The 25097-nt window shown below is 50.6% G+C and overlaps 1 protein-coding gene across 2 annotated transcripts; it reads right to left on the minus strand.

Moving 5' to 3' along the window:
• Positions 1-810: 810 nt before the first annotated feature.
• Positions 811-25045, minus strand: PMM2 (phosphomannomutase 2). 2 transcript variants are annotated; one of them, XM_041748914.1, is made up of 8 exons: positions 24895-25045; positions 19023-19134; positions 17069-17145; positions 16305-16396; positions 13330-13429; positions 13131-13206; positions 11876-11991; positions 811-2202 (listed from the first exon to the last, which is right to left on the minus strand). In XM_041748914.1, the coding sequence occupies exons 1-8, from the start codon at positions 24973-24975 to the stop codon at positions 2104-2106; spliced, it is 753 nt and encodes a 250-aa protein (XP_041604848.1). In that variant the 5' UTR covers positions 24976-25045; the 3' UTR covers positions 811-2103. The 2 variants fall into 2 exon arrangements, with proteins under 2 accessions (XP_041604848.1, XP_041604847.1); XM_041748913.1 differs by lacking the exon at positions 811-2202 and having other exon boundaries at positions 10254-11991.
• Between the last annotated feature and the right edge of the window lie 52 nt (positions 25046-25097).

The raw sequence follows: 25097 nt of genomic DNA on the forward strand, positions 1-25097 counted from the left end.
CAGGGGAGCAGAAACCGAGGGACTGGCTTCCCCTCCACCCCCCAGCCGTCCTGGGGGTTGGTGCTGTTAGTGCCAGTCTGGCTGGAGGGAACCCGCTCAGGTTACCTGTGAGGTGGGGGCAGAGGAGCCAACGGGCCGGGCCGGGATGAACCCGTCCTGAGTCCCTCAGAGTCACAAGCTGGTCAGCTGCAGAGCCGGGATCTGCGCCCCCAGAACCAGTGCATGTGGGGCTGCAGAGCCTGGCTAAGGGGAGGCCCTGGGCGGGGGTTAGGTTAGACCTGAGGAGAGAAGGAACAGGCAGGCGGCTGGGGAAGCCGAGGCCGGGAGGCAGGGACGGGGGCAGGTGGGGGCAGGTTGAAGAAATTCTGGCAGCATGGAGGGCGGCCCCAGGGATGGTGAGGGGCCCCGGGGGTGGGCAGCTGAGTGTCTGCAGGTAGCCACCATGGAAACCCAGGGAGGGATAGGCCCAGCCGGGCCACCTCGGGCACCTGTGTGGGGCAGCCCAGGCAGGGCCATCTCCAGTTACAAAGGCAAGTGGGAGTAAGACTCCGTGGTCTTGCTTTGCTGTAACAAGGAGACTCTGGGGGAGGGGGGGATCTTACCCCGTGGGCAGGAAGGCGAGGAGCTGTGCCAGCCGGGAGGAGCAGAGCCCACTGCTGCAGGCACACCAGAGTGTCCAAAGCAGAGGCCTTCAGATCTGCAAGGGCTGGGTTTTCCTTCCAGAATCTGAGGAGATAGCACAGCTGACCGTCTATGTTCCCATTCACAGGACGGTCACAGAAGAAAAAAGTCATCAAAATGAGAACTAGGAAAACAATAAAATCACTTTAATTTGCTGCTTTTCATCGGGAAAGGTCATTACAGTGTCATTTGTGAAATTCAAGGAGGAAAGGTACCACTGGGTGGCCGCGTCCTGGGAACCACTGAGCAATGTACACCTCCCCCCACGGGACCCCACGCTAACACAAGCCTGGGGGAGCCAGCTGACGCGGAGATGGAAGCACCCGGTGGGGTCAGGGTGGGGCGGCGGGGGTGCAGCCCCCAGCAGGTCAGCCAGCCCGGAGTGGAGGCCGTGCTGGGGCTGGAGTGGACTGAGGGTTTGTGGGTCCTGACGGGTCCAGATTCAGAAAAGCGCTCTGTGAACCGTTTCCTTGGAAAGTGCTCTTCCTCGGGGCCCTGGAGCTGCCTTCCGGCCACAGGGGCCCTGGCTGACCTCCAAGCTGGAGTGAGGGTCGCAGGCGCAGCCACCGCCCCCTGCTCCTCTGGTCCAAGCCCGGGGGAGGCCGGGGCAGACACACTGGTTCAGGCAACGATGTGCAGAGCCAGTGTGGCTCCTCTGCTCTTAAGCACCAAGGCTCTGACGAGATCCCTGAGACATGTGAGGTCGGGCCCCCAGGGAGGCCACCAGGGCAGGGGCAGGGCATCCAGGGGCAGGACTGCTTGCCCATTCCCCACCTGGCTGTTGGTGGCCACGGGCTCTCATGGCGACGGTCGGAGACCCAGCAGGCTCTCCCAGGTGTAGTGACTTCTGAGCTCACTGTGTGGTAGGCCAGCAGTGGGCTGCATCCCACCAACTGCTGAGCTCAGTGCTGGCCAGTGGCCTCAGTGCCCTGGGCTTCAAAGTCCCCCAAGCGGATACTCAGGCAGGAGCTTCACTTCAGGAGGCGGTCTGAAGCTCTGTCCTGGGGGGGATGGCTGTAAACAGCTGGTCCTTTCCCAATACCAGATCCCCCTGTCGGTATTGACACGGGGGGTCCAAGCACTCATACCTGTTACATTTTTCACAAGACCCAGGAGGGAGGGCCTGGGCACATTTGCTCTTTCTGTATCGTTCTAGAACAATGGGGAAAGTTCCCCCAAAACCGTGTGTACTGTGATTGCACGTTTGGAGGGTCTGACCTCAGGGGCGGGGATGAAATCTGGTTGGAGGTGTTCCTTCGAGCCATTCTTGACTAGTCTGGTGGAGGCCACTCCATCAGGACAGTGTGGAGGGCCTGGCGTGGGCCAGGGGTGTGGGAGAGAGGGAGGGGTCCTGAGTGTGGCCACCGGTGACCCGTCAGGCCCGTCAGTGGGACGCCCTGCCCTCCCTCGGGTGAGGGACCGTTAGAACAGCTCTTCGCAGATCCTGCGGGTGTCCTCGGGTGCCGTCACTGTGTAGCCCACGGTCCTCGGGTCGGTGAAGATCTCGTGGTCATTCCCTCCCTGCAAAGACACGAAGGAGGCGTGAGCCACTGGGCAAACGAGGAACTGGCCCTTCTCCTGGCAGGGACCATGGCTTCAGTTACCTAAGCTCCCGGGGCGGGGGGGGGGGGGAACAACATGAGCACAGTCATCACAGGGAGGCTTTCTCACCTTCCCTTGAACTGCAATTTAGCTTGGAACATGTAATTACGCCAAAGAAAGAAATCACGATGCTCTTGTGAAGATCTGTCTCAGGCTTATTTTTCTATAAAGCAAACGCAGCAGGTGACAGCACTCTCTGTGCCACTGTGTTTCAACCGTGCCCAAGCCGTTCTCACCAGTCAGGCAGTGTGGCAGGGCGGACAGCCCACTGCGGCGCTGCCCTGGGAGCACGCTGCGACCTGGACACCCCGGCCTCCGAGCTGATGGCAGCCGCAGGTGACTGCTGCACACTGGGGGGCATGTGGCCAGGGCAACAAAGCAACTGGGCTTGATTTTGATTTGTTTAAAATTTTTAAAAGACCTTCCTTATTTGAGAGAGAACATGAGCATGAGCAGGGGAGAGGGAGGAGGACAAGTATGCTCCCGCTGAGCAGGGAGCCCGACATGGGGCTTGATCCCAGGACCCCGGGACCTCGACCTGAGCCGAAGGCAGACGCTCACCCACTGAGCCACCCAGGGGCCATTTGACTCGTCTCAATGGAAAGTTGCTGTGTTTGGTGTGTGGGCCAGGCAGCCTGAGTGTAGACCCTGCTGGTACTGCGGGTGGGGGTTGGGGGTCAGGAGCTGTGTGGAAGCCCCCTGCTGCTGGACGGGGGGTAACATGGCACCCTGCCCGCAGTGCCTGCCCCTCAGCTCATGTGGCCCCAGGCTTGTGTAGCATTATTTCCCCCGGGCCACTTCCAGGAGTGGAGGGCAAGGCTGCCTGTGCCAGGCCCTGTATGGGGGGCCCCCCGGGGTCACGGGTCCTCCAGTCTGTGCCGCACCCCCACCAAAAGCTTCTGGAAAGCCCCTGCTTTTCTTCTTGTGCAATTTATTGTATTTTCCTCACAAAACTGGTCAGTCTAACTCAAAACCTTGGGAAAATCATTTAGTGTATAATATGATTAAAATAATGGATTTTTCTCATTAAGATTCTCTAGGAAAAACCTGACATTCCTGTAAGGGGCTGACGGGGCTGACAGATGGGCTGACAGACGTAGTGATGATGACTGCTCTCACCTTTGTGGGAATAACCCCTCCCCAGGCTTCAGGGGGGGCTGCTGCCTGGGCCCAGCGTGCCAGGGGGAGGAGTCATGTTAGGGAGAGGGGTCATTTCCCAGCACCAATGACGGGGGAGCTGCTGGGGTACTAACAGGTTCCTGTGCCCTCTGAGCTTCTCGTATCCCAGGTGCGACCCCAGCAGGTCAATGTGAAACCGGTTCATGTAATTCTCAGAATTAAAGCCAGATTCCTCTCAGGAATAGCCCAGAGGGTAGAAACAATCGCAGAGACCCTAAGAGTATAAACAGACTAGTGCACTCTCCAGAAAAACCACACATCTACCTGGGACACGGTCACTCCCGGTCACTCGCTCACGCTGGCAGGAGGGAGGAGTCTGTATTCACGCAGTAACCCAGGAGGCCTGGCCAGCATCTGCTGCCTGCCCAGCAAAGGGCAAACAAAACCGAGGTCCCAGCGGCTTTCACAGCTTGCGTTGGGGGCAGGGAGAGAGCAGGAAGCAGAGGGGACAAGCCGTGCCCGGGAAGGCGGCTCAGTGGCTCACCAGGCCTGGGAGGTGAGGACTTGGGGTTTTATGTGAAGCTGCCCAGAAGGCTGCAACCTGGGGACATGATCAGATTCACCTTCTGGAGGATGGGTGGGGGGTAGGGTGGGGCATGGGGACGAGGAGCGGGAGCACAACAGGTAGGAGGCTGACAGCCAGCCAGGGTACCAGGGCAGGTGCCCTTTCCCGGGGGAACGAGGGACTGACTCCCAAGCAGGAAGGGGTTGCAGCTGCTGCACCTTCCCCTCCCTGGAGACCTCACCAGGCAGGGACAGGTGTGCACTTAACAGATGCCTTATTTGGCCTCTCCCATGGCCCTCCTGGGGGTGGGAGGGGTGGTAATGGATGGGAGGGTGAGATCTTCTGCGGAACCCAATGGCACCAGGTCCAGAGAATGAAAACGAGACCCCCACCCCACCCCCTGCCACCACCACCGGGCTGGGCCAGCTCTCCCAGCCCTGTCTCTGCTCAGCAGAGTCAGCAACCTGAGACCTGAACCTCCTCTCCTGCCAGGGGACCTGGTTTCTGTCCCTTGAGGTGCAGCACTGCTACCTGGGGCTGCATAGAGCTCGAGGTCACATGCCAGAGTCAGAGGGAGGGCAAGAGAAGCAGAAGCACAACACGAAGCCAGAGTGAGGGCCCTTCTCTAGAACTAGGCTTCAGAGAACCGGAAATTCCAAATGCCTGGTTTGCACGGGGACTGTAGGTCACTAGGGTCAGGTAGGGAAGACCCGTTTCTGAGACTCGGCAAAGGGAGCAGAGCTGGAAGGGATGAATGCCAGATTGTGTTACCCGAGAGCCCAGAAGGGAGGCCTGCAGCTCAGTGCCAGCAGCCCATTAATATTTAAATCCCTACAAGGCCAAGGTCTGAGGACAAAACAGAAAAACAGAAGGCAGTGTCCACCCTGTTCGCACGGAGTCCAGTCTCCCAGCCACCCAGCCAGTTTCCGCACACGCTGTGGCCTCCCCGATGATCCTGACAGTGGAGGTGAGGAAGGGAACAGGAATCGAGTGTCCCTGGCCCGTGTGCCCTGCTCGGCGGGAAGCAGGCAGGACCCGCTGGACTTCCCAACACCCATTTGGAGAACAAGTAGACCCCCTCCAGCTCGGAGTCCACTCCTGCCACGTGTGGACGTTTATCTCCGGTCAGTGTAACAGGATGTATCAAATCCCTAGGTACCGGGGTACAAAGGCCAAAGGGACATGGGCTCTGTCCTCAAAGACCTGTGGTGGCGATGTTCCCCTGGCTGGGGTGACAGTCACTGCGAGAGCTCTACCAGTACTTCTGGGGCCAGGGTCCCTGGCCACTGTGCCACTGTGGGGAAGCCAACTGGATGTGAGTGCACGCCATGTGACTGGTATAAGGCTGCTTGCTTAACATGTGATCATCAGCTGGGGATGCAAACAGTCTCCACTTTCAAATATATTCAGAAAAATGTATGCTCTTAGATACTAATTTTCCCTAAAAAGAAGCAAATAGTTATGCTTAAAAAAAAAAAGCCTGGCCCCATGATCATGTTTTGAAAATAATTAGGGGATTCCAGGGTACTTCCAGGATGTGATCCTGTGGTTTACAATCTGGTGACTAAGTGAGCTGGCTTGCTGTCCTGCTGATGCCCCCAGGGCAACCCTCAGGGGCTGCTCCCGGCTCTAGCACACCCCCCATCCACAAGACGGGGCTGAGCACTGTGTGAGGGGGCTGAAGCCGGGGTCTCTCTGAAGGAAGAGCTATAGCAGGGGCTGCTGACCACAGATTCTGGTGTCCAGAAGGCAGCTAGGTCAGCGGGGACCCCAACAACCCCAACTGGATGTGAACATCCCGCACCTATGGTGCCCCTGTCTGGTGTCCTGTTTCCTGTCCTCCCGCGGGGGAGCTGATGCCAGGCCCTCAGCTCCATTAAATTTCTAACCCGGTCCAACTTCCTTTTGTGAACTCTTGGGGAGCAGCAGTTTTCCTCTGGGAGTGAGGGACTCCCCCGCTCTGTGCTTACCTGCATCTGCCACTAGCCCCACAAGACCTGGATCTCAGATTCTGCACTGCAACACAGGAGTAGTAGGGCAGGTCTGCGCACAGGACACATTCAGTGCCCTCAGGCCTTGGGCATCCTGAGAGTGAGTGCGGGAGATACTGGGCACAGCAAGGATGCCCAGGTCATGGCCAATGGCCAACTCTATCCACAACTTGGCCAGGAACTCGAGGCTCAACATGCACCACCCACCCTGTAGGCCCCCAACCTCTCAGAGCAATCTCATAGTGGATGGGCTTTTTTAAACTTCATTAAAAGCTGCAGACTTGGTAGCAGGCTGGCTCCCCTCCTAGGAGAGGGGAGCTGGCCCCCCGGGAGCCACCCTCCCTCTAGAACCTCCCTTTGCTCCCTGCTGCTTTAGAGGAACCATGGCTCATGGACACACAGGGACGTGTGTGGTCCCACGCTGGCCACAAGGCTAGATCTGGGTCTTCTCGGATTCAAAGCTGCCTCTTCCTACCAGGCCGACGGGGACCTCTTTTAAGCTTAAAGACCTATCTTCCTTTTTAGCATCTGTGGAAAACCAAGTGTTACATGATTTAATAGCCTTCTGGAGGTGATGTGGGAAAGTGACAAGAGATTTCTGGATGCCGCTGGTGCTGACCCTGCACTGCACCCCGCCCTGCCTGCTATGCCAGGCTGCCCAAGGACCAGAGGACATAACGTCTAAGTACCCAGCTCAGGGCCTGACACTGAAGTGCTTTAGGAACTAAACATTTCACTTTTTCTCTTTTTCTCGATTTGACATTTTAAAGCTTTATTTATCAACAGATAGCACATGCATGCAGTTGAAAATTTAAAAACAGGACACAGTGGTAAGTCTCTCTTCCAACCTTGTCCCTAGCCCTCAAGAGGTCTGTCATCTGTTTTTTGGGTCCCTTTATGTGCTTAAAGCAAATGTGAAGAGAGATTACTTCCCCCTCTTAAGCTCACCTATGTAATCCCAGGGATGGTCTCCGTCAGCTGTCTGTATAGCTCAGGGCATCCTGCTATGTGCGTGGGCCCCCGTGACTGGTCAGTCCCTCTCACAGCAATGCAGGCTTTTGCCCAATGCTGTGACTCTGCGTGTGCCCTTCCCGCGCGCAGACAGCTAAATCACGCAAGAGGATCCGCTGAGTCAAAAAGTCAATCAGTTGTCAATGTTCATGAAGTGTTAGAATGTTTCCAGGTTCCAACTGCCTTAAAGCCAGGAAGCATTAAGCCAGCAGAAGCTGTCTTGCCGGGGAAGTTGGAAAGGCTGGTGAGGAAGTTGGTCCAGGCAGCTCCCCCAGGGGAAGCCCGGCAGAGCAGGGCGGGGTGTGTGTCTCTGTGCCCTTGTTATCCCTTCTCTGCAGCAAAGGGAAGCACTCCACACCAGAGCCCGGAGCCTCGAGGCTGCACTCAGAGCTCTGGGGTTTTCTTTCTTTCTTTTCTTTTCTTTTCTTTCTTTTCTTTCTTTTCTTTCTTTTCTTTCTTTTCTTTCTTTCTTTCTTTCTCTCTCTCTCTCTCTCTCTTTCTTTCTTTCTTTTCCTTTCTTTCTTTTCTTTTTCTTTCTTTCTTCTGAAGGAAGAGCTATAGCAGGGGCTGCTGACCACAGATTCTTTTTCTTTCTTTCTCTCTCTCTCTCTCTTTCTTTCTTTTTTTATAAATTTATTTTTTATTTGTGCTGAATTTGCCAACATAGTACTAGAAGTCCTAGCCTCAGCAATCAGACAACAGAAAGAAATAAAAGGCATTCAAATTGGCAAAGAAGAAGCCAAACTCTCCCTCTTCGCCGATGACATGATACTCTACATAGAAAACCCAAAACACTCCACCCCAAGATTGCCAGAACTCATACAGCAGTTTGGCAGTGTGGCAGGATACAAAATCAATGCCCAGAAGTCAGTGGCATTTCAATACACTGAGACTGAAGAAAGAGAAATTAAGGAGTCAATCCCACTTACAATTGCACCCAAAAGCATAAGATACCTAGGAATAAACCTAACCAAAGAGGTAAAAGATCTATACCCTAAAAACTACAGAACACTTCTGAAAGAAATTGAGGAAGACACAAAGAGATGGAAAAATATTCCATGCTCATGGATTGGAAGAATTAATACTGTGAAAATGTCCATGCTACCCAGGGCAATTTACACATTCAAGGCAATCCCTATCAAAATACCATGGAGTTTCTTCAGAGAGTTGGAACAAATCATCTTTTTTTTTTTTTTTTTTAAATTTTTATTTATTTATGATAGTCACACAGAGAGAGAGAGAGAGGCAGAGACACAGGCAGAGGGAGAAGCAGGCTCCATGCACTGGGAGCCCGACGTGGGATTCGATCCCGGGTCTCCAGGATCGCGCCCTGGGCCAAAGGCAGGCGCCAAACCGCTGCGCCACCCAGGGATCCCCGGAACAAATCATCTTAAGATTTGTGTGGAATCAGAAAAGACCCTGAATAGCCAGGGGAATATTGAAAAAGGAAACCATAGCTGGGGGCATCACAATGCCAGATTTCAGGTTGTACTACAAAGCTGTGGTCATCAAGACAGTGTGGTACTGGCACAAAAACAGACACATAGATCAATGGAACAGAATAGAGAACCCAGAAGTGGACCCTCAACTCTATGGTCAGCTAATATTCTACAAAGGAGGAAAGACTATCCATTGGAAGAAAGACAGTCTCTTCAATAAATGGTGCTGGGAAAACTGGACATGCACATGCAGAAGAATGAAACTAGACCACTCTCTTGCACCATACACAAAGATAAACTCAAAATGGATGAAAGATCTAAATGTGAGACAAGAGTCCATCAAAATCCTAGAGGAGAACACAGGCAACACCCTTTTTGAACTCAGCCACAGTAACTTCTTGCAAGATACATCCAGGAAGGCAAGAGAAACAAAAGCAAAAATGAACTATTGGGACTTCATCAAGATAAGAAGCTTTTGCACAGCAAACGATACAGTCAACAAAACTAAAAGACAACCTACAGAATGGGAGAAGATATTTGCAAATGACGTATCAGATAAAGGGCTAGTTTCCAAGATCTATAAAGAGCTGGGTTTTCAAAGATCCTGGTTGTTGTGGCTGATGGGCAGGATGTGGCGGGGGTGGGGTGAGGAGAGGAGGGGAGGGCAGGGGGTGGAGGTGCCTTTAGAAAAGCAAAGGCCAAGTCTTTCTTCACCCTGCTTGCTCTCTGGGAAGTTCCAAGCAGGGAAGGGGTGGAGGGGGCTTCGTGTAACACCAGATCCTGGTAGACGGAGGGGGCTGCTAGGCAGGCCTTTAAGCCTGTGGTGCTTGGCAGGGAAATGGCTTTTTTTTTTCCTTAATTAAATTGGCTCCATGCCCAGTGTGGAGCCCAACGCGGGGCTCCAACTTACAACCCTGAGATCAAGAGCTGAGCTGAGATCAAGAGTTGGATGCTTAGCTGACTGGGCCACCCAGGCACCCCTGGGAAATGGCTTGTTACTGACAGCTCTCAGCTCGGATGTTGTTGCCTTGGAAACCAGCAAAAACATGTGCCTTGGTGCAAAGAACGAAAACTGCTTTCAAAATCTCTATCCCTGACTACAAGAAGTTTAGAGCTATCGTTTGGACGGCTCTGTGCTTGTTTAAAGGTTTAGACAGCTGGACCATTACTTCCCATTTCCAGGAAGCCACTGACTGACCGCATCAGTGAGAGCAGAGAACGGTCACCACGGTGTCAGCCGCGTCAACAACCACAGCCCCAGGGCCTCTGCTGGAGAAATGGGTCATACTGGCCCTGGAAATCTCGTTTTCAAATATTTACTAATGTATGTACTGAGAACACAGCAGAAAATCAAATAACGAGCACGCAGAGTCCAGTTTGGGGATCACATATGTGCACAGAGAAAAGCCTCAGAGGCATATCAGTTGTGACCACAGTGACCCATTTTCTCCCTCGGACTTTCTCTAATGCCCCGTGATGAATGTGTATTAACAATCCCAGGGGAAAAAAAAAACCCTCTGTAAATAGTATCCACTTTTAAAAAGTAGGTAAAACTAAAAACCCAACAGAATCAATATGTGGTCTCGTTGCAGTGAAACAGAACAGAACACTCTGGCATGCCCAGATGGAGAACTCCCCAAAGAAGGCATGCATTCTCTGCTGATCTCAAGACCTGCTTTCTATCCTGCAAAGGCCCAGCTGGGGCCTTGGACGGCTGTGCGCACACAGTGTCATCACGAAGGAAGACCTGGGCGTGCCTGCCTGCATAGCTCTCTCCTTGGCCTGCCGGGGCTGGCACGGAGCTGCAAGGGCTGCAGAAGGGCCCGGCCCTCCCTTGGATCCCACTCGTGTGCTTTCTTTAAAGACATCAAAGTCACAAACGGGCTTTTTTCAAGGCATTTCCGCATCTGAATAATTTCACCAAAAGGATGCTGTTGTAAAGCACTTCTCTCTGTCATTAAGAACCAGGCTAGAGGACACACCTCTCGAAAAGCAGCACCATGATGCTTGGGAACTAGAAGAGAATCCTCCCCGCTGGGCCAGAGGAATGGCTGGTTGGACTGGAAAGCCTATGCGCTTGAATAGCAGGTGGTTTGTTCTAGTGCCACCAGCTCTGTCCTGAGCTGTATGACCGTGGGCAAGTTACTGACACTTTGAGTCCTGTTTAATTTTTTAAAGATAATTTATTTAAGAGAGAGAGAGAGAGAATGTGCACAGGGGGAGGGGCAGAGGGCGATGAGCAGACTCCTCACTGAGTGGGGAGCCCAATGCAGGGCTTGATCCCAGGCCCCAAGATCACATTCTGGGCTGAAATCAAGACTTAGACATTCAACCAATGGAGCCTAGCCCCAGAAACCCCTCCCTTTAAAAAGATTTAGAGAGAGTGAGTGCATGCGAGTGGGGTTGGGGATAGAGAGAGAATCTTCAGACACCCTGCTGAACGGGGAGCCCAATGCAGGGTTCAATGCCAGGACCCCAAGATCATGACCTGAGCCGAGATCAAGAGTCAAACGCTTAACTGAATGAGCCACCCAGGCACACTGGAATCCTGGTTTTATCATTTAGAATGATGGACACGAGACCATACTGATCAGAAGTTCCCTTCATGCTAGAAGACTGTAGGTGGTGACCTTGCTGAAAGGCAGGCAGGTCTACCCCAGAGAAACCTTAGTGGAGGGCAAGTACTCTGCAGTGGATGAGAGACCAGAGGGATAAAAAACTCTGAATCTGTAGCACCTAGGACACACCTGCTGGGAGGAGGAGAGCCATAAGGCCTGACCCAGGACCGCTGATGGCAAGGTAAGTCCCATCACTTCACACGGTGGCATGCCCGGGGCCAGGCAGGGGTGGCTGGTGCCGAGCCCCCTCTCGGAGCCCACCTGTCCTAAGGAGAACCCCGTCCTGCTGCCATGGTGGCTCTGGGGGAATCCCTCCTTCAGTCTTCCTACTGGCGCTGGCTTTTGACACAGCTCTGTTCTCAGCCCTGCCTCAGATTCAGTCAATCTGGGACCTGGGACTTCCGACAGGGACAGTTCCCTAAACTCTGTGTGGGTCATGCCCACCTCTAAACAATCCCTGGGTTGTCTCTTGAATTTCACACCAAGACTCCCCACCTTCCTATTATTTAGGACACTTGTGCTCAACTCATAATCAATACCCTGGGGGGAAAAACACAGTGGAAACACGATGTAAAAATGGCCAAGGGCTCTTTGAAAGGCACAGAGGACCAGACAGCAGCACTGAGGGATGTGGCCTCAAAGTGATCTCCACATCTGCCTCCAGGGAGGTGTCCGATGTCTGAGCAGGGAGGGAGGGAGGCTTCATTGCATCTCTCCCAAGACAGAAGCCCCTGCTCAGTGTGAGCTGGGCCAGTGCCGACCGCACAGGGGGTAAAGGCCCACTGGTCCATGTCCCCCTCTCCAACCCAAACTGAACAATCCACCTCCAACACACACTCCCGTACTCACAGGCATGGTTTTGTCCCCAAAAAAATAGATGGTCTTGTAGCCATCATTTTCCACGTGTCTCAGGCAATACCTCTTGTCCCAGCCATCAGGAAAGACGTCAATGCTGATCTGGCCTCCTGCAGAGACGGGGTGGGGGGATGGGAGGGGGAGGGGGGGAGGACACAGAAGCTAAAGGTGGGAAGGAGGCCAAGGTCGCTAAAAGAACACGCAGTCTACTTTTGGGCAACTGGAAGGTCCAGGTCGATTATTAATACCCTTGTTTGCTACTCATGTTACTTTAGTGGCCGGTTCTAGAAATTAACGTGGCAGTGCTTTTTCCCAACATTATTTCAACCTGAAATTGAAAAGTGAGACACACTGCCAGCTCAGAACAAGGAATGCATTTGTGTTCAACTGCTGCATCAAGTGCGTGGGTCTTAATGAAGCAGGCTGGTGAAAAATAGGGTAACAGCTTCACTTAGCTGGGCCGCCTCGAACTTTAACATGCTCTGGTTCTTGGAGGACGCTGCCTAGAAGAAGGCTGCATGCAGTGCGTCCTGGGAAACCCACGTGGAAGGTCACTGGCAGGCAGCTTTTGGTGGTGAGGAAAGCCTCTGAGAGCTGTGGCAAGCAGATGTTCACCTCACAGTTCAAGAACACCTGAAAATCTACCCACTGGTCTATCAGACACAACTCCCTTGCAATTCCAGTTTTCCTCCAACTGTATACTTAGTAAAGGTGGTAAAACGAGAGGGCTTTAAGTAATGACTCATCTGTGCCGCCAGAAATCCGTTTGCTTCAAGCATATGACAATGATTTCGACCGACAGCAGAGTCCTAGACGCCAGTGCGGCGGGAAGAATTGTCGGACACTGGAAATATTCGCACGCTGGCTTGCTGTTGTAGATAAAACCTTTGTGGACTCAGACTAAGTCCCCTTTCCTTCCAGGGCCTCAGTTTCTTGACCTATAAGACCAACCCAACTGACTGCTAAGGTTCCCTGCTGCTCACGCCTCCTGAGATTCCAGAATCTATTCAGCCTAGCACTCTTCTGGGCCAAGAGGAGAGGTGCGGGAGGAGGGATCCTGTCGGGTGAGAAGTTAAAACCAAATCCAGCAGCCTGGGCCAGTCTCCACGAGGGCTGACCACACAGGGGAGCTTGCCTCTGGAACCCCCTTGTCCACCCTCACGCTGGGCAGTTGCAAGAGCTCACTGGCCCACAGCAAACTCCTGACAAACGGTTCCCAAAGCCCGTAACCCGCCCAAGTGCACGATACCTATGGAGAACGTGACGCCTTTTCCTGCAAACTCTTTCCGCAGGTCTGCTACAAACTTCTGTCTTATGTTTTCTTTCTGAGAAAAACAAAGAGATACTGCTTATCTATCACGTGGCAGTTCAGAAAGCACCCTTCAACGACGGGCCACCAGGCTGCACATCTTCTCTCCATAGACCCAGGCTGTGTCCGAGGGACTCACTTTATCAAGTTCATGAAACTCAATGCGTTCTTCTTGGCTGCAGCTTCTCCCAATGGGGGACACGTTCAACATCCCGTTTCGGAACTCAATGAAAGTGCCCCTAGAGAGGAAAGGGGACGGGCCCAGAGATACATTACTTATGGGGGCGACATTATAGATGGATAAACTTCCAGGAGGCAGGGGCTGGTGTGATGGACACTTCACAGGGCTGTGCTCAGCCACGTGGGGCCGAGCTGAATCGAGGTTAGATTTTAAAGATGAAGCATGAAAAAGGAATGTCATCCTCACTCAAAATGATTTACACTGTTAAAATGACTATTTTTGACTATACTGGCTTAAATAAAACATGATTAAAATTAATTTCCAGTGATCCTTTCTTTTTTTAAAGATTTTATTTATGTATTCGTGAGAGACAGAGAGAGAGAGAGAGAGAGAGAGAGAGAGAGGGGCAGAGAAGCAGAAGCAGGCTCCACGCAGGGAGCCCAGTGTGGGACTCGATCCCGGGACTCCAGAATCACACCCTAGGCCGAAGGCAAGCACTAAACTGCTTGAGCCACTCAGGGATCCCCCATTTTCTGCTTTTTTTTTTTTTAAATGTGGCTACAGAAAACTTAAAATTGCACATGTGGTCGTTATTGCTGTTGGATAGTGAATTTTGTCGTTAATAAAGAGCTATGAAATGATTACCATCTCTCAAGTGCCCTGAGGAGTCTGAAAATTCGTGCGCCCAACACCCTTGCTAGTGACCTCTTGAACCCAGTGATCTGACGAGAGCTATGGGGAAAATGCTCCGAGGGCCGCCCCACCAGCCTCAGAAATCACTAAGGAAACATCCTGTGGCCAGCTGCTACTAACTGGCTGATCTGATCACAGAAAATGAGAATAGCTTAACGTTTTTTTAGTTACTTTGAATAAAGATGTTTAAAAAAAAAAAATCCCCCCCCCCCCACCGTGTTTCCAGTTTGAATCTCAAAACAGTTTTTTAAAAACCCAAATGACTGCGAGCTACCGATCCTTATGATACAATTAAAGTGTTTTGTGACTGTGTGCTCAGAGGTATCTCCTAGTTCTAAACGCTGATGCCTGTGAACCTCTGAAACCCTTTCCCTGGGCCCTGTCTTCCACACCCAGCCCTGATCTCGAGCCACCAGCCACCTGTAAATACTAGGGACACACGTGCAGTGTTGAGCTGAGGGACTGCTTCAAGGCCAACGTGGCCTCGGGCGAGGTTGTGTGACTCTGGGTGCCCCTCGGAGCCTCACAAAGGCAGTCTTTCTGGTCACCTCTAGAGTCTTGAGAAAATCAAATGTCCCAGTTTTTGTTAACTGGGAAGCCATGGATACTCGTCGGGTAAAAATAAAAGCAGCAAAATCTCAATGGCTGGATCCTTCCCAGGGCTGCACACAAATTGCACAGAAGCAAATGATACAACAACGTGTGCGCATGAGATGCTTTTTCAAGAATCCCCCGCCTGGGACGTCCTGGAGCGGGTACGGAGCAGCCCTGTCCCCTCTACCTTCTACAGGTACCCTAGTGATTATTCCCAGGGGTGACCCTAGGGCCGCAGGTCCTAAACTGTCAGAAAAAGAGCTCGATGATTTCTCCCCGACTCAAGGACGCAGTATCACTCTCATTTCCAAGGGAGGCTGCTGCATTTTAGAAAGGGTTCTATTCTCAAAAACCAGGGCTAAGGCAGTTTATCAAGTGTTCAATTCCTCCCTGAAGATCTGGACTCACCTGAAGCCTTGCTGCCCCTGTGTGACCTACATGGGGTGTTCAGTGAGGGCTGCTAAGAGGTGTGCAAAAGTGCTGATCCAGCTGGGTCTCAGCTCTGCCTCCCGAATTTGGGGGGGTGTCTCATGCTAACGTGAAATTAAAGCTCTACACACCGGTCTCCCTTACTAGGATGATAATCTCTTTGAGGAAGGGACAGACTCAGACTTTAAAAAATTTTTTTTAGCCTCCGTTCATGCTTAACCCAAAGAAAAGACTGAATTGGATGGGGGTGGAAGACACTATGTTTTCACTTTTTCCCATGGGGACTTCCCGACGTATGTAAGAAGTATACAGCCTAGGATAATGAACCCCCACCTGCAGCCAGGACTGACTCCGGGTCTAGCCTGTCTCATCTGTAGCTCCCACATTTGAGATTTGAAAACGGATGCCCCTGACCCGAAGTGGAGGTTCTGGTAGTCTTGAGCAGTCTCGAGAATGTACGTCCTGAAATTCAGCTGCCACTTAAAACATATTTCTTCCCTCCTCTTTAAGGTGTTACATGTTAAGGGGCAGAAAACGGAGAAGAAAATGAAAGCATTTCCAAGTAGCCACCTGTAACCTCACCACCGGGAAATAGCCACTGTTAGAGCTCACGGGTTCATCTGCCTATCTTTTGACCGTGGGCACGAACACACATTATTGTTGTTCATACATCAAAATGGGAATTGACAGCGAGAGGTGGGTCCCCAAATCAGATGCTTACGGAGGTCAGAACAAGGGGGGGGGGCTGGGAAAATGGGGGGAGTGGGGGTGGGGGCGTGCACCGCTTAGCTGACTACTGCCGTGTTGAACACGCATCGAGCTGCCAGATCAGAGGCTACTGAAGCCAGAAGTGCAGGTACTCTACAGGGTGAAACCAGACTTTCAAAGGAAGCGATTAATGCAGATTTTATTTTGCACCGTGGGCCCAGCAAACAGGGCCGCGCATGGGCCTCCTGGCGGGCTCCTGGGTCTGGGGCTCATGCTGCTTTTCACGCTGCTGTTTTATAGGCCTTCCCCCGGACCCACAGCCTCCGAAAGCGTCTGGTTTCCGACTCCCATCATGTGGAAATGCCATCACTTACGTGATCATTTTCCACTAGAAGGTTTCCAGGAATTCCTCACTAAGCACGGGGCCCAGGACTTACACTAGCACCAAGCCAGCGAATGACACTACGCTACCTGCTGGTGCTGCGTCTTGGCTAAAGGCAAAAACCCACCTCTTCTTCGGGAGTTTAATTTTCGCAATGTAGCTCAGGCAGTAGTTGATTAAATCTTGGATTAGGGCTTCACCCAGGTGACCTTGAATGTTCTAGACAAAGAAAATACCGGGGTTACTTGATTCAGGGGGAGGCGTTTTCAGAATAACTTTAGAGCAAAGCCAGGTCTTCAGCCACTATTGGCCGAGGGTCACCCGGCTGCTGTGGCGGCCAGGGTGACATGCCCCACTCCCTTTCTCCTTTTCCTGCTTGAAAACAGAAGACAAACCACAAAGGGCTTTCATTAAAGCATTTTCTGCTTCATTACTCAAGATTTTTGTGCTCATTATCTTTCAAATACTTCATGAAAGGCCCAAAGAGTTTATTATTGCTGCTTTTATTCAATTAAAACATCTACAGAAGCTGACAGAAAATGTATTTGTTCCACTTAGGCTTTCTCTCATGTCTGAGTAGAATGATCTTATTACTAATGAGACCCACACAGCACCTCTTAAAAATGCTTGTTGCGAGGCAGCCTGCCCTAGTCTCTACCAGCATAAGAGAAATATCAGATTAAGTATCCTTAAAAAAACAGTTACAAAAATTTGACAATTTGGAAAATGCGATAGTCACATGGTTCGACATTCAAGATGTAAAAAAAAGAATACAGGGTGGAGATTCACTCCTTCCCCTGCTCCTCACCTCCCAGAAGCATCCAAAGTCAAATATCTTTTAGAAAACATTTTAACAATAGTATATAGTCCTCTGGATACTTGAGAGCCTACCTGTTTACACAAGAGTTTCCCATCTTTGTACGCTACCAGGCCATTTTCGGGAAACACATAATCATATTTTTTAACCACTGCAACCAAAACAAAAGAAAAGTTAGTGTGTGAGGAACTGCAGCCAGAGCTTCTATTTCTGGATTAACACGCATCACCAATAACATTGCTGAACTCCAGTAAGAACTGTGAAGTATCTTGTCTTAACAGATTGGGAGAGTAGGACAAGCACCTTAAAAAATATATATATATATTTTAAAGACTCTTAACTACAAGTGTGCAAGGTGGTGGCCAGGCTGTAAAATGGAGACTTGGTGGCAGGCCCCTCACGTCTCTGCCTTCAGCCCCCTGCACCTGGAGAGGAAGATGGGAGCTAAGGATGGCCCCCCCAGCCTCCCTGCGGGTCCGCCTCACCAGGGCAGCACTGAGAATGCACAGGTTCCCAGGCTTTCTGAATCAGAACATGCAGGGGCTAGGCTAAAAATAAAAACCTAAAAAAAGATTCTTTTTTTAAAAATTAAAAACAAGGTCTTTAGGTGATTCTTACATGTAGCCAGATTTGGAGCCCACTCACATGAATCTAAATGGGTTCCCAAATATCAGTTGCTTGCGAAAATGCAGATTCCCAGGTTCCCTGTGTTGGGTGGGGCCCTCACATCTGGATTTTCACAAGTTCCTCAGGTGATTCTGATACAGCTGGGTCTTCTACTTTCTTCTAGCTCGTGAACAGTTTTGTTGTTTTGACTTACAGTCTTTGAAATCTACAGATAATGCCCTACCCTGACATAAAACCTCTCTGAGCCTCTGGTTAAAAATATGACCAGAGGCAGAAGGGGCTGTCGGGTCCTAGTAACAGGATTTCCAGGGCTTAGGACCCAGGATTTCCAGGGCTTAACACGCCCCATTATGTTGTTTCTAGTGTTTCTAAGTAGAGTATCTTCAAGGAAGATTAAGTGTGAGCAGAACAAAGAGTTTTAAAGAGAATGTATTGATTGTACTCAGAGTAACTAATCCAATAAAAACAGCTTACCCAGATCTGGACTGTAAGATATTATAGTTAAAACACCGGTTCTCTACTGGGGGTGATTTCGTTACCCCAGAGAACACATGGCAAAGTCTGGGGACATTTCTGGTTGTCACACTGCAGGGGAGGTGCTCCTGGCATCACGTGGGTGGAGGCCAGGGGTGCTGCTGAACATCCTACAGTAGGGAGAACTGCCTCCGATGACAGAGAACGATCTGGCCCAAAACGTCAACAGTGTCCACAAGAATGATCAACTCATCTACGCTCCACCCTCCAGTGCTTACAGGCCAGAAACCCTGGAGGCACAAGAGAAGCAATCCATAGTCTGTGTAGTTTCAAGAAAAACGGGTAACCAGACAGTTTCCAACAAGCAGAGTGCGGTGCTGGCAAGACTGTGCATTACAAGGTCCTGGGTGGAGCTGCTAAAACATGATTCCCAGGCCTTGGAGACCTCAGAATCTGCAGCAAAGGGGTCCTGTGCTGGGGATTCTGGTTTAATAGGTAGGGGACCAGCCCGGGTGACTCCTGGTTAGGGAATTCTGGGAAATACTGTGTTAGGGCAATGGAGAGGAGGCCCCTAGACCCGGAGTGCACCTCCACCCCTGGATGAGGATGGTCAAGAGATGGGGCCTGAGCTGAGCTAGGAGAGTGGATGGGGCAACAGGAAGTATTCCAGGCGGTGACACACACACTCAAACTTCTGGGGGACCCTGGCTGTGTGTCTGAGTACCAAGTGGTTCACCACCAACTCCAGAAAGTTACCTCTAAGATTAAGAACAGAGGAAAGAGAAAGCAGAGAGAATGTCTGCCCAAACCAGGGAGCAGGAAGCCTGCCACACGGGAGGAGGGCTCAGGGCGGCCCATGATCCTTAATGGCCACAGGCCCTACTGTCCTCACAGGAAGCTGTAATCAACAACATAGAGTTTACTTACCATCATTTCCCAGCTGCTCCTGCACTTTCTCAAAGTCTGACCCGCCTACTACTCCAATTTTGATCCTCTGCCTCAAGTTTTGTAGAAAGCCATCCATTTCTTCGGTGATTTTCTACAAAAAGGAACGTAAAAAATCCTGAGCTCTAAAGTAACCAGGAGACTAAAACTGTAATAGTGACACAACCCTGACTTTCACGCGTGCCAGTTCAGGCTCTAGTTCCGTAGTAGGTTCAAATATTATAGTTGTCATTTGGGGACATCAACTTTTTACCAGTAGAAAATGTGTTAAATTTTATTTACCTAGCTTAAAACACGCAAGCAATCTATTAACAGCTGTTGTGTGCTGTTCCTCTCCATGTTCATATACCTGCCCAAATGCACAAAAATATAAATAGGTCTTATTTCCTGAAACACAAGTGGCCTCATTCCATGTCTTGAGCAGTGAGCTGTGGTGACCATTCTATGCCGATACACACACATCTGGAGCATTCCTCTCAAATGCTATGCTGTATTCCACTTACAGATTTAAGTTGCTGATTTTATTTTATTTATTTTGTTTTTTAAAAATATTTTATTTATTTATTCATGGGGGGGGGGCAGAGACACAAGCAGAGGGAGAAGCAGGCTCCTTGTGGGGAGCCGATGCAGGACTCTATCCTAGGACCCTGGGATCATGACCTGAGCCAAAGGCGGACCCTCAACCACTGAGTCACCCAGGCGTTGTCACTTTTTTTTTTTTTTTTTTTAAGATTTGACAGAGTGGGAGCAAGCAGCAGACTCCTCACTGAGCAGGGTCAATTTTGAATGAATTGACTTTTTTTTTTTTTTAAAGATTTTATTTATTAATGAGAGAGAGAGAGAGAGAGAGAGAGAGAGAGAGGCAGAGACACAGGCAGAGGGAGAAGCAGGTTCCCTGTAGGGAGCCTGATGGGGGACTCAATCCCAGGACTCCAAGATCACGCCTTAGGCCAAAGGCAGACGCTTAACCACTCAGCCACCCAGGGATCCCCAAGTTGCTGATTTTTTTAGGGGGAGGGGCGGGGTGGGGTGGGGGTGTCCGGAGAGGGGGCGGGGTTCGGCGGCTGCCGGGCGGGGGTGCCTTGGCCTGGGAGGGAGGGGCGATGGACTTGCCCAAGTTGCTGATTTTAAAACAAAATAATGTGATAAGTTTAAAGAGGACGTTCAGAATTGATTTGTTATAATCATACAAAACTGGGACGCCTGGGTGTCTCGGTTAAGCGTTTGGGTTTGCCTCAGGTCATGATCTCTGGGTCCTGGGACCGAGCCCATGCTGGGTTCTTTGTTCAGTGGGGAGTCAGCTTCTCCCTCTCCCTCTGTGCTCTTTCTCCAATAAATAACCTTAAAAAAGAATTAATCATTCAAAACTAAAAATAAGTAAGTACAAGAGTAAGATCACTAGATTTTTTTTTTAGCCTCTCATAAAAGGAAAGCTCCTATCTATCAATAGTGGTCTCAATGGTATAATTTTACGCTAAAGCCCAAACTGTGCACTAATTCAAAAGAAATTATGAACATGACAAGATATCCCTGTATTAATCCCAGTTTGTTTTTTACGGTTATTTTGTTACTTTTAGCAATGTGAATTATACATTCACATGGGGAATACTTAATCTTTTTTTTAAAGATTTATTTATTCATTTACTTATTCATTTATTTACTTATTTATTCATTCATTCATTTATTTATTTATGATAGACATAAAGAGAGAGAGAGAAGCAGAGACACAGGAAGGAGAAGCAGGCTCCATGCCGGGAGCCCGACGCGGGACTTGATCCCGGGTCCCCAGGTTGGCACTCTGGGCCAAAGGCAGGCACTAAACCACTGAGCCACCCAGGGATCCGCCCCCCCCCCACCCTTTTTTTGAGAGAGAGAATCTTAAGTAGGCTCCATGCCCGGTGCATAGCCCGAGGCAGGGCTTGATCTCACAACCCTGAATGATCTGAGCTAAAATCAAGAGTAGGATACTTAACTGACTGAGCCACCCAGATGCCCTACTTTATTAATATTTTTAGAGTAAACTCTACCCTTAACATGGGGCTTGAACTTATGACCCCGAGATCAAGAGTCACATGCTCCACTGACTGAGCCAGCCAGGTGGCCCTCACACGAGGTATCTTTAGAAATGAAGTGAGCATAAATTAAAAACAAAAACACAACTTCAATATGTAAACACCTAGAGTGCAATCTTCTCTTCTTAAAAAAAAAAAAAAACATCTGTTTTAGAGTAACACAAACAGAATAAAACTGCACAAAAAGGCTTATAACAGAGCAATCTTTTCTACATCTTCCAGTGGAATCTTGACCTAGCAGATAAAATCTAGGAGTGCACCAGCAGCCTCTATGAATCAATGACCGTGAAAATGGGTCCCAGAGGCCCCCGAGTGGCTTACTCACACCTGACGTCAGGATGGCCGGATGCGGGGAAGACTCCTGACGTTAGAATGGCCGGAAGTGGGGAAGAGTCTCTGGATTGCAAAACACTAAAAATGCAATACTTCCATTTTCAAGCAGAACCCAAAGCTGCAATTTATCTTTTTTTTTTTTTAAGATTTTCTATTTATTTATTCATGAGACACAGAGAGAGAGGCAGAGACACAGGCAGAGGGAGAAGCAGGCTCCATGCAGGGAGCCCAATGTGGGACTCGATCCCAGGACCCACGATGATGACCTGAGCCAAAGGTAGATGCTCAACCGCTGAGCCACCGAGGCATCCCTGCAATTTATTTCATCTGAACCCCTGTGCACTGATGAGCTCTGTGGTATTGTGACCATCAGACGCGTCTGCAATGTGTGTGGGTCAGAAGGCACCTCTTCATTTCCAAGTGGCAGCAAAAGCTTTTTGACAGGAAATAAGACCCAGCTGCTTGTGAGCACAACAGAGCATCTAAACTACCCACTGCAGGGAGATCTTTAGAGCAAAACAGTCACACATCAAAGTTGTTTTGACAGTCCCAAACAACTCCTGTGTTGGTAATCACAAGGAGTTCTTTATAAAGCATCCTGGACAAAAAGAGAAATGAAAGTTCCACAAACTTGAAACTGAGGTCAAAGAATGTTAAAAATTCACCTTCTGAAGGTGAATTTCAGCCTTTTACAGAAAAATGTTTGCCAACTGCTGAACTGGGGCATTAAATCATATGTAGGAATGGATGACAATCTCTGTCAGTGGTGATAATGGCACTACAGTCATCATGATGCCTTCAAGAAATGCAGGCTCAAATACTCAGGGGTGAAGCACCATGATGACCGTGGCTTTGGAAGCGATATAGTGGAAGAAAAAGGTGGAGAGAAAGTTAATGTCATTTGTTACTGCATTTAAGTGGGGGCGATATGGTTGTTCTGCATACTACGTTCTCCATGATTCTGTACTTCTGACATTTTTATTTATTTTAGTTTTTTAAGATTTTATTTTCAAGTGATCTCTACACCCAACACACGGCTCCAACTTACGATCCTGAGATCAAGAGTCACATGCTCTATTGGGTGATCTAGACAGGCGCCCCTGTGTGTTTGAATTTTTTATGACATAAAGCTAAAAACAATTCACTCAAGCTTTATGACTGCTTCTTTTCGCAGCCTTTTGTTCTAAGTCTCAACAGCTTTTTGGAGGGAATGGCATTTCTTAGGAAAAGTACTCGGCACAAGAATATTCTACTAAAATAGTGAGATGTGTGAAGCTGTGGACTCTGTTCTACTTGTATTTTACCCCTGTTTATACTGTATCGTGTTTCAGCACCTGCAAGATAACCCATTCTTCCGCTTCCGGATTGTAATATGCTTATCAGTGTTTGAGAACATATGTGTTGGGGGGTGAGGGGGAAAGGTTGTGTAATGAATAGCCCTGTTGCTAAAATAATTTTATTTTTTACCTGGAACACTCAGAACACAGAAACAATCTCCTTTCTTTAAGTTAGACTTTTTTTTTCAGTATTAAAATTGTTTGCTGCAAAGAATATCATGTTTCAAATGTGTTAAGGAAATGCGTCACAGGTTTCTTTGCTATTTCATACTTCCTGCTTATCTATCCCGATTCCCTCTGGGAGACCTAAGCACCTTCCGGAAATGGCATAACCAGCAGCCAGCGCAGCTTCCATCTGAGAGTGGTGGCAGATAATGGCCAACTTAGCAAACAACAACGCCCAGTGGCCCAAAGGCTTGTACCAGATGGGCTGTGAGAAATCAAGGTCACAGTTTCACAGGGTCTCGGGTTCCTTATGTTTAAAAGGGTAAAGGAGACTAATCTGTGGGATGAAAGAAGGAGAATGGGTGAGAAGGTCCAATGGTGTCAAGTAAAAAGGTCTGGAACGTGAACCCTAGACCATTACAGCCCATGGGCCAAAGTGAGCAGCTGTTTGTTTTTATAACAAATAAATCAGGGGGATCCCTGGGTGGTGCAGCAGTTGAGCGTCTGCCTTCAGCCCAGGGCATGGTCCTGGAGTCCTGGGATCGAGTCCCACGTTGGGCTCCCTGCATGGAGCCTGCTTCTCCCTCTGCCTGTGTCTCTGCCTCTCCTCTCTCATGAATAAATAAATAAAATCTTTAAAAAAGATTTTTTCAAGTCCTGATGTGGGACTTGATCCTGGGACCCCAGGTTCAGGCCCTGGGCTGAAGGCAGGCGCCAAACCGCTAAGCCACCCAGGCGTCCCTAAATAAAGTTCTAACACATCCATGCTGCGTCTACATCAGGTCTACGGCTGCTTTTGCATTGAAGGTGAGCAGTTACTACAGACCACGGAGTCGGCAAACACAATAATTTTTTGCTACCTGGCCCTTCACAAACAAGGAATTGCTAACTCTGGCTCCAGATAGCCAAGGGCTTCTAACCTTCCACAGGTGCGAGCCGGCCAATGCCTCTGAAGCAGAAAAGGCCTTTGAATAACTTGCAGTTGAATGTGGTTAGGAGCGACACTGAACCTGTGGCTCAGGAAGGCCAAACGGAAAAAAAAAAAAAAAGGGAAGGCCAAACGAGGGCACCTGGGTGGCTCAGTGGTGGAGCGCCTGCCTCCAGCTCAGGTCCTGGGACGGAGTCCCGCATGGGCTTCCCCTGCAGGCAGCCTGCTTCTCCCTCTGCCTGCGTCTCTGTCTCTCTCATGAACGGATAAATAAAACCTTAAAGAGGAAAACGAAAGGCAAAGTGATGTCATGTAAAGTCACACGTATTTGGTGCAGAACCGTGTGGAGCACACCGGCGCCACCCTCTGGCCGAAATGAAGAGAGCGGGGGGAGGCTGCGAAGGCCGTGAGGTCACTCGGGTCGGGTCGCAGGTCTGCGGCTCAGGGACCAGCTCCCCCGCCAGGGCTGGTGTGAGCCTGAGCTTCGCCGCAAAGGTCGACCTCGGCCGAGACCCGGGCGTGGGAAGCCAGCTCCCGAGAGTCGAAGGAGGCTCTCAGCGGGCGGCGTGAGGAAAATCCAGGTCCCCTCCATCACCCGTGCCGGAGTGGGGTGGGGAAGGGTCGCGGCGGCGGCAGCGCCTACGGACTGTTACGGAGCACAGCCTACTGCGCCCAAGAGATTTTTCCTGAATTTATTCCATTTCATGCGAGAGCCCCGCACGGCACCGGGAAGGTCCCCACGTGGAGCCGTGGATGCTGAGACTCAGAGGTTAAGCGACGTGCTGTCAACAGGGTCCAGCTCAGACAGCTCGCAGGCGACAGGGCTGAGGGCGGGACGCCGCTAGCGGCTGGGGGCGCTGACTTGGGTTCGAATGCAGCGCGAGCGGGGAGAGTCCGGAGCTGCCTTTTCCAACCCCATCCACTTTTTTTTTTTTTTTTTGGCATTCAAGGGCTTTCCGGCCCCCGTCCCGTGTCTCGGAGCACCCTGGGGCTCTGCACCCCGCCGGGCGCCGCCTCACCTGCCGCGGGGCCGTCAGCGTCCCGTCCACGTCGAAGAGGCACAGCGCCGAGCTGGACGCCGCCATGTCCCCGCCTTCCATCCGGGACTCGTCGGCAACCCGGAACTTCCGGGTTCGGCCCCTTCCTCCCCGCGCCGCGGGGCACGCTGGGAGGAGGAGGATTCTTTTTTTTTTTTCTCCTCCCACAGTGCCGGGGACTCGCG

Source organism: Vulpes lagopus, chromosome 3 (assembly GCF_018345385.1).
Source record: "Vulpes lagopus strain Blue_001 chromosome 3, ASM1834538v1, whole genome shotgun sequence".
Taxonomy (NCBI): Eukaryota; Metazoa; Chordata; class Mammalia; order Carnivora; family Canidae; genus Vulpes; species Vulpes lagopus.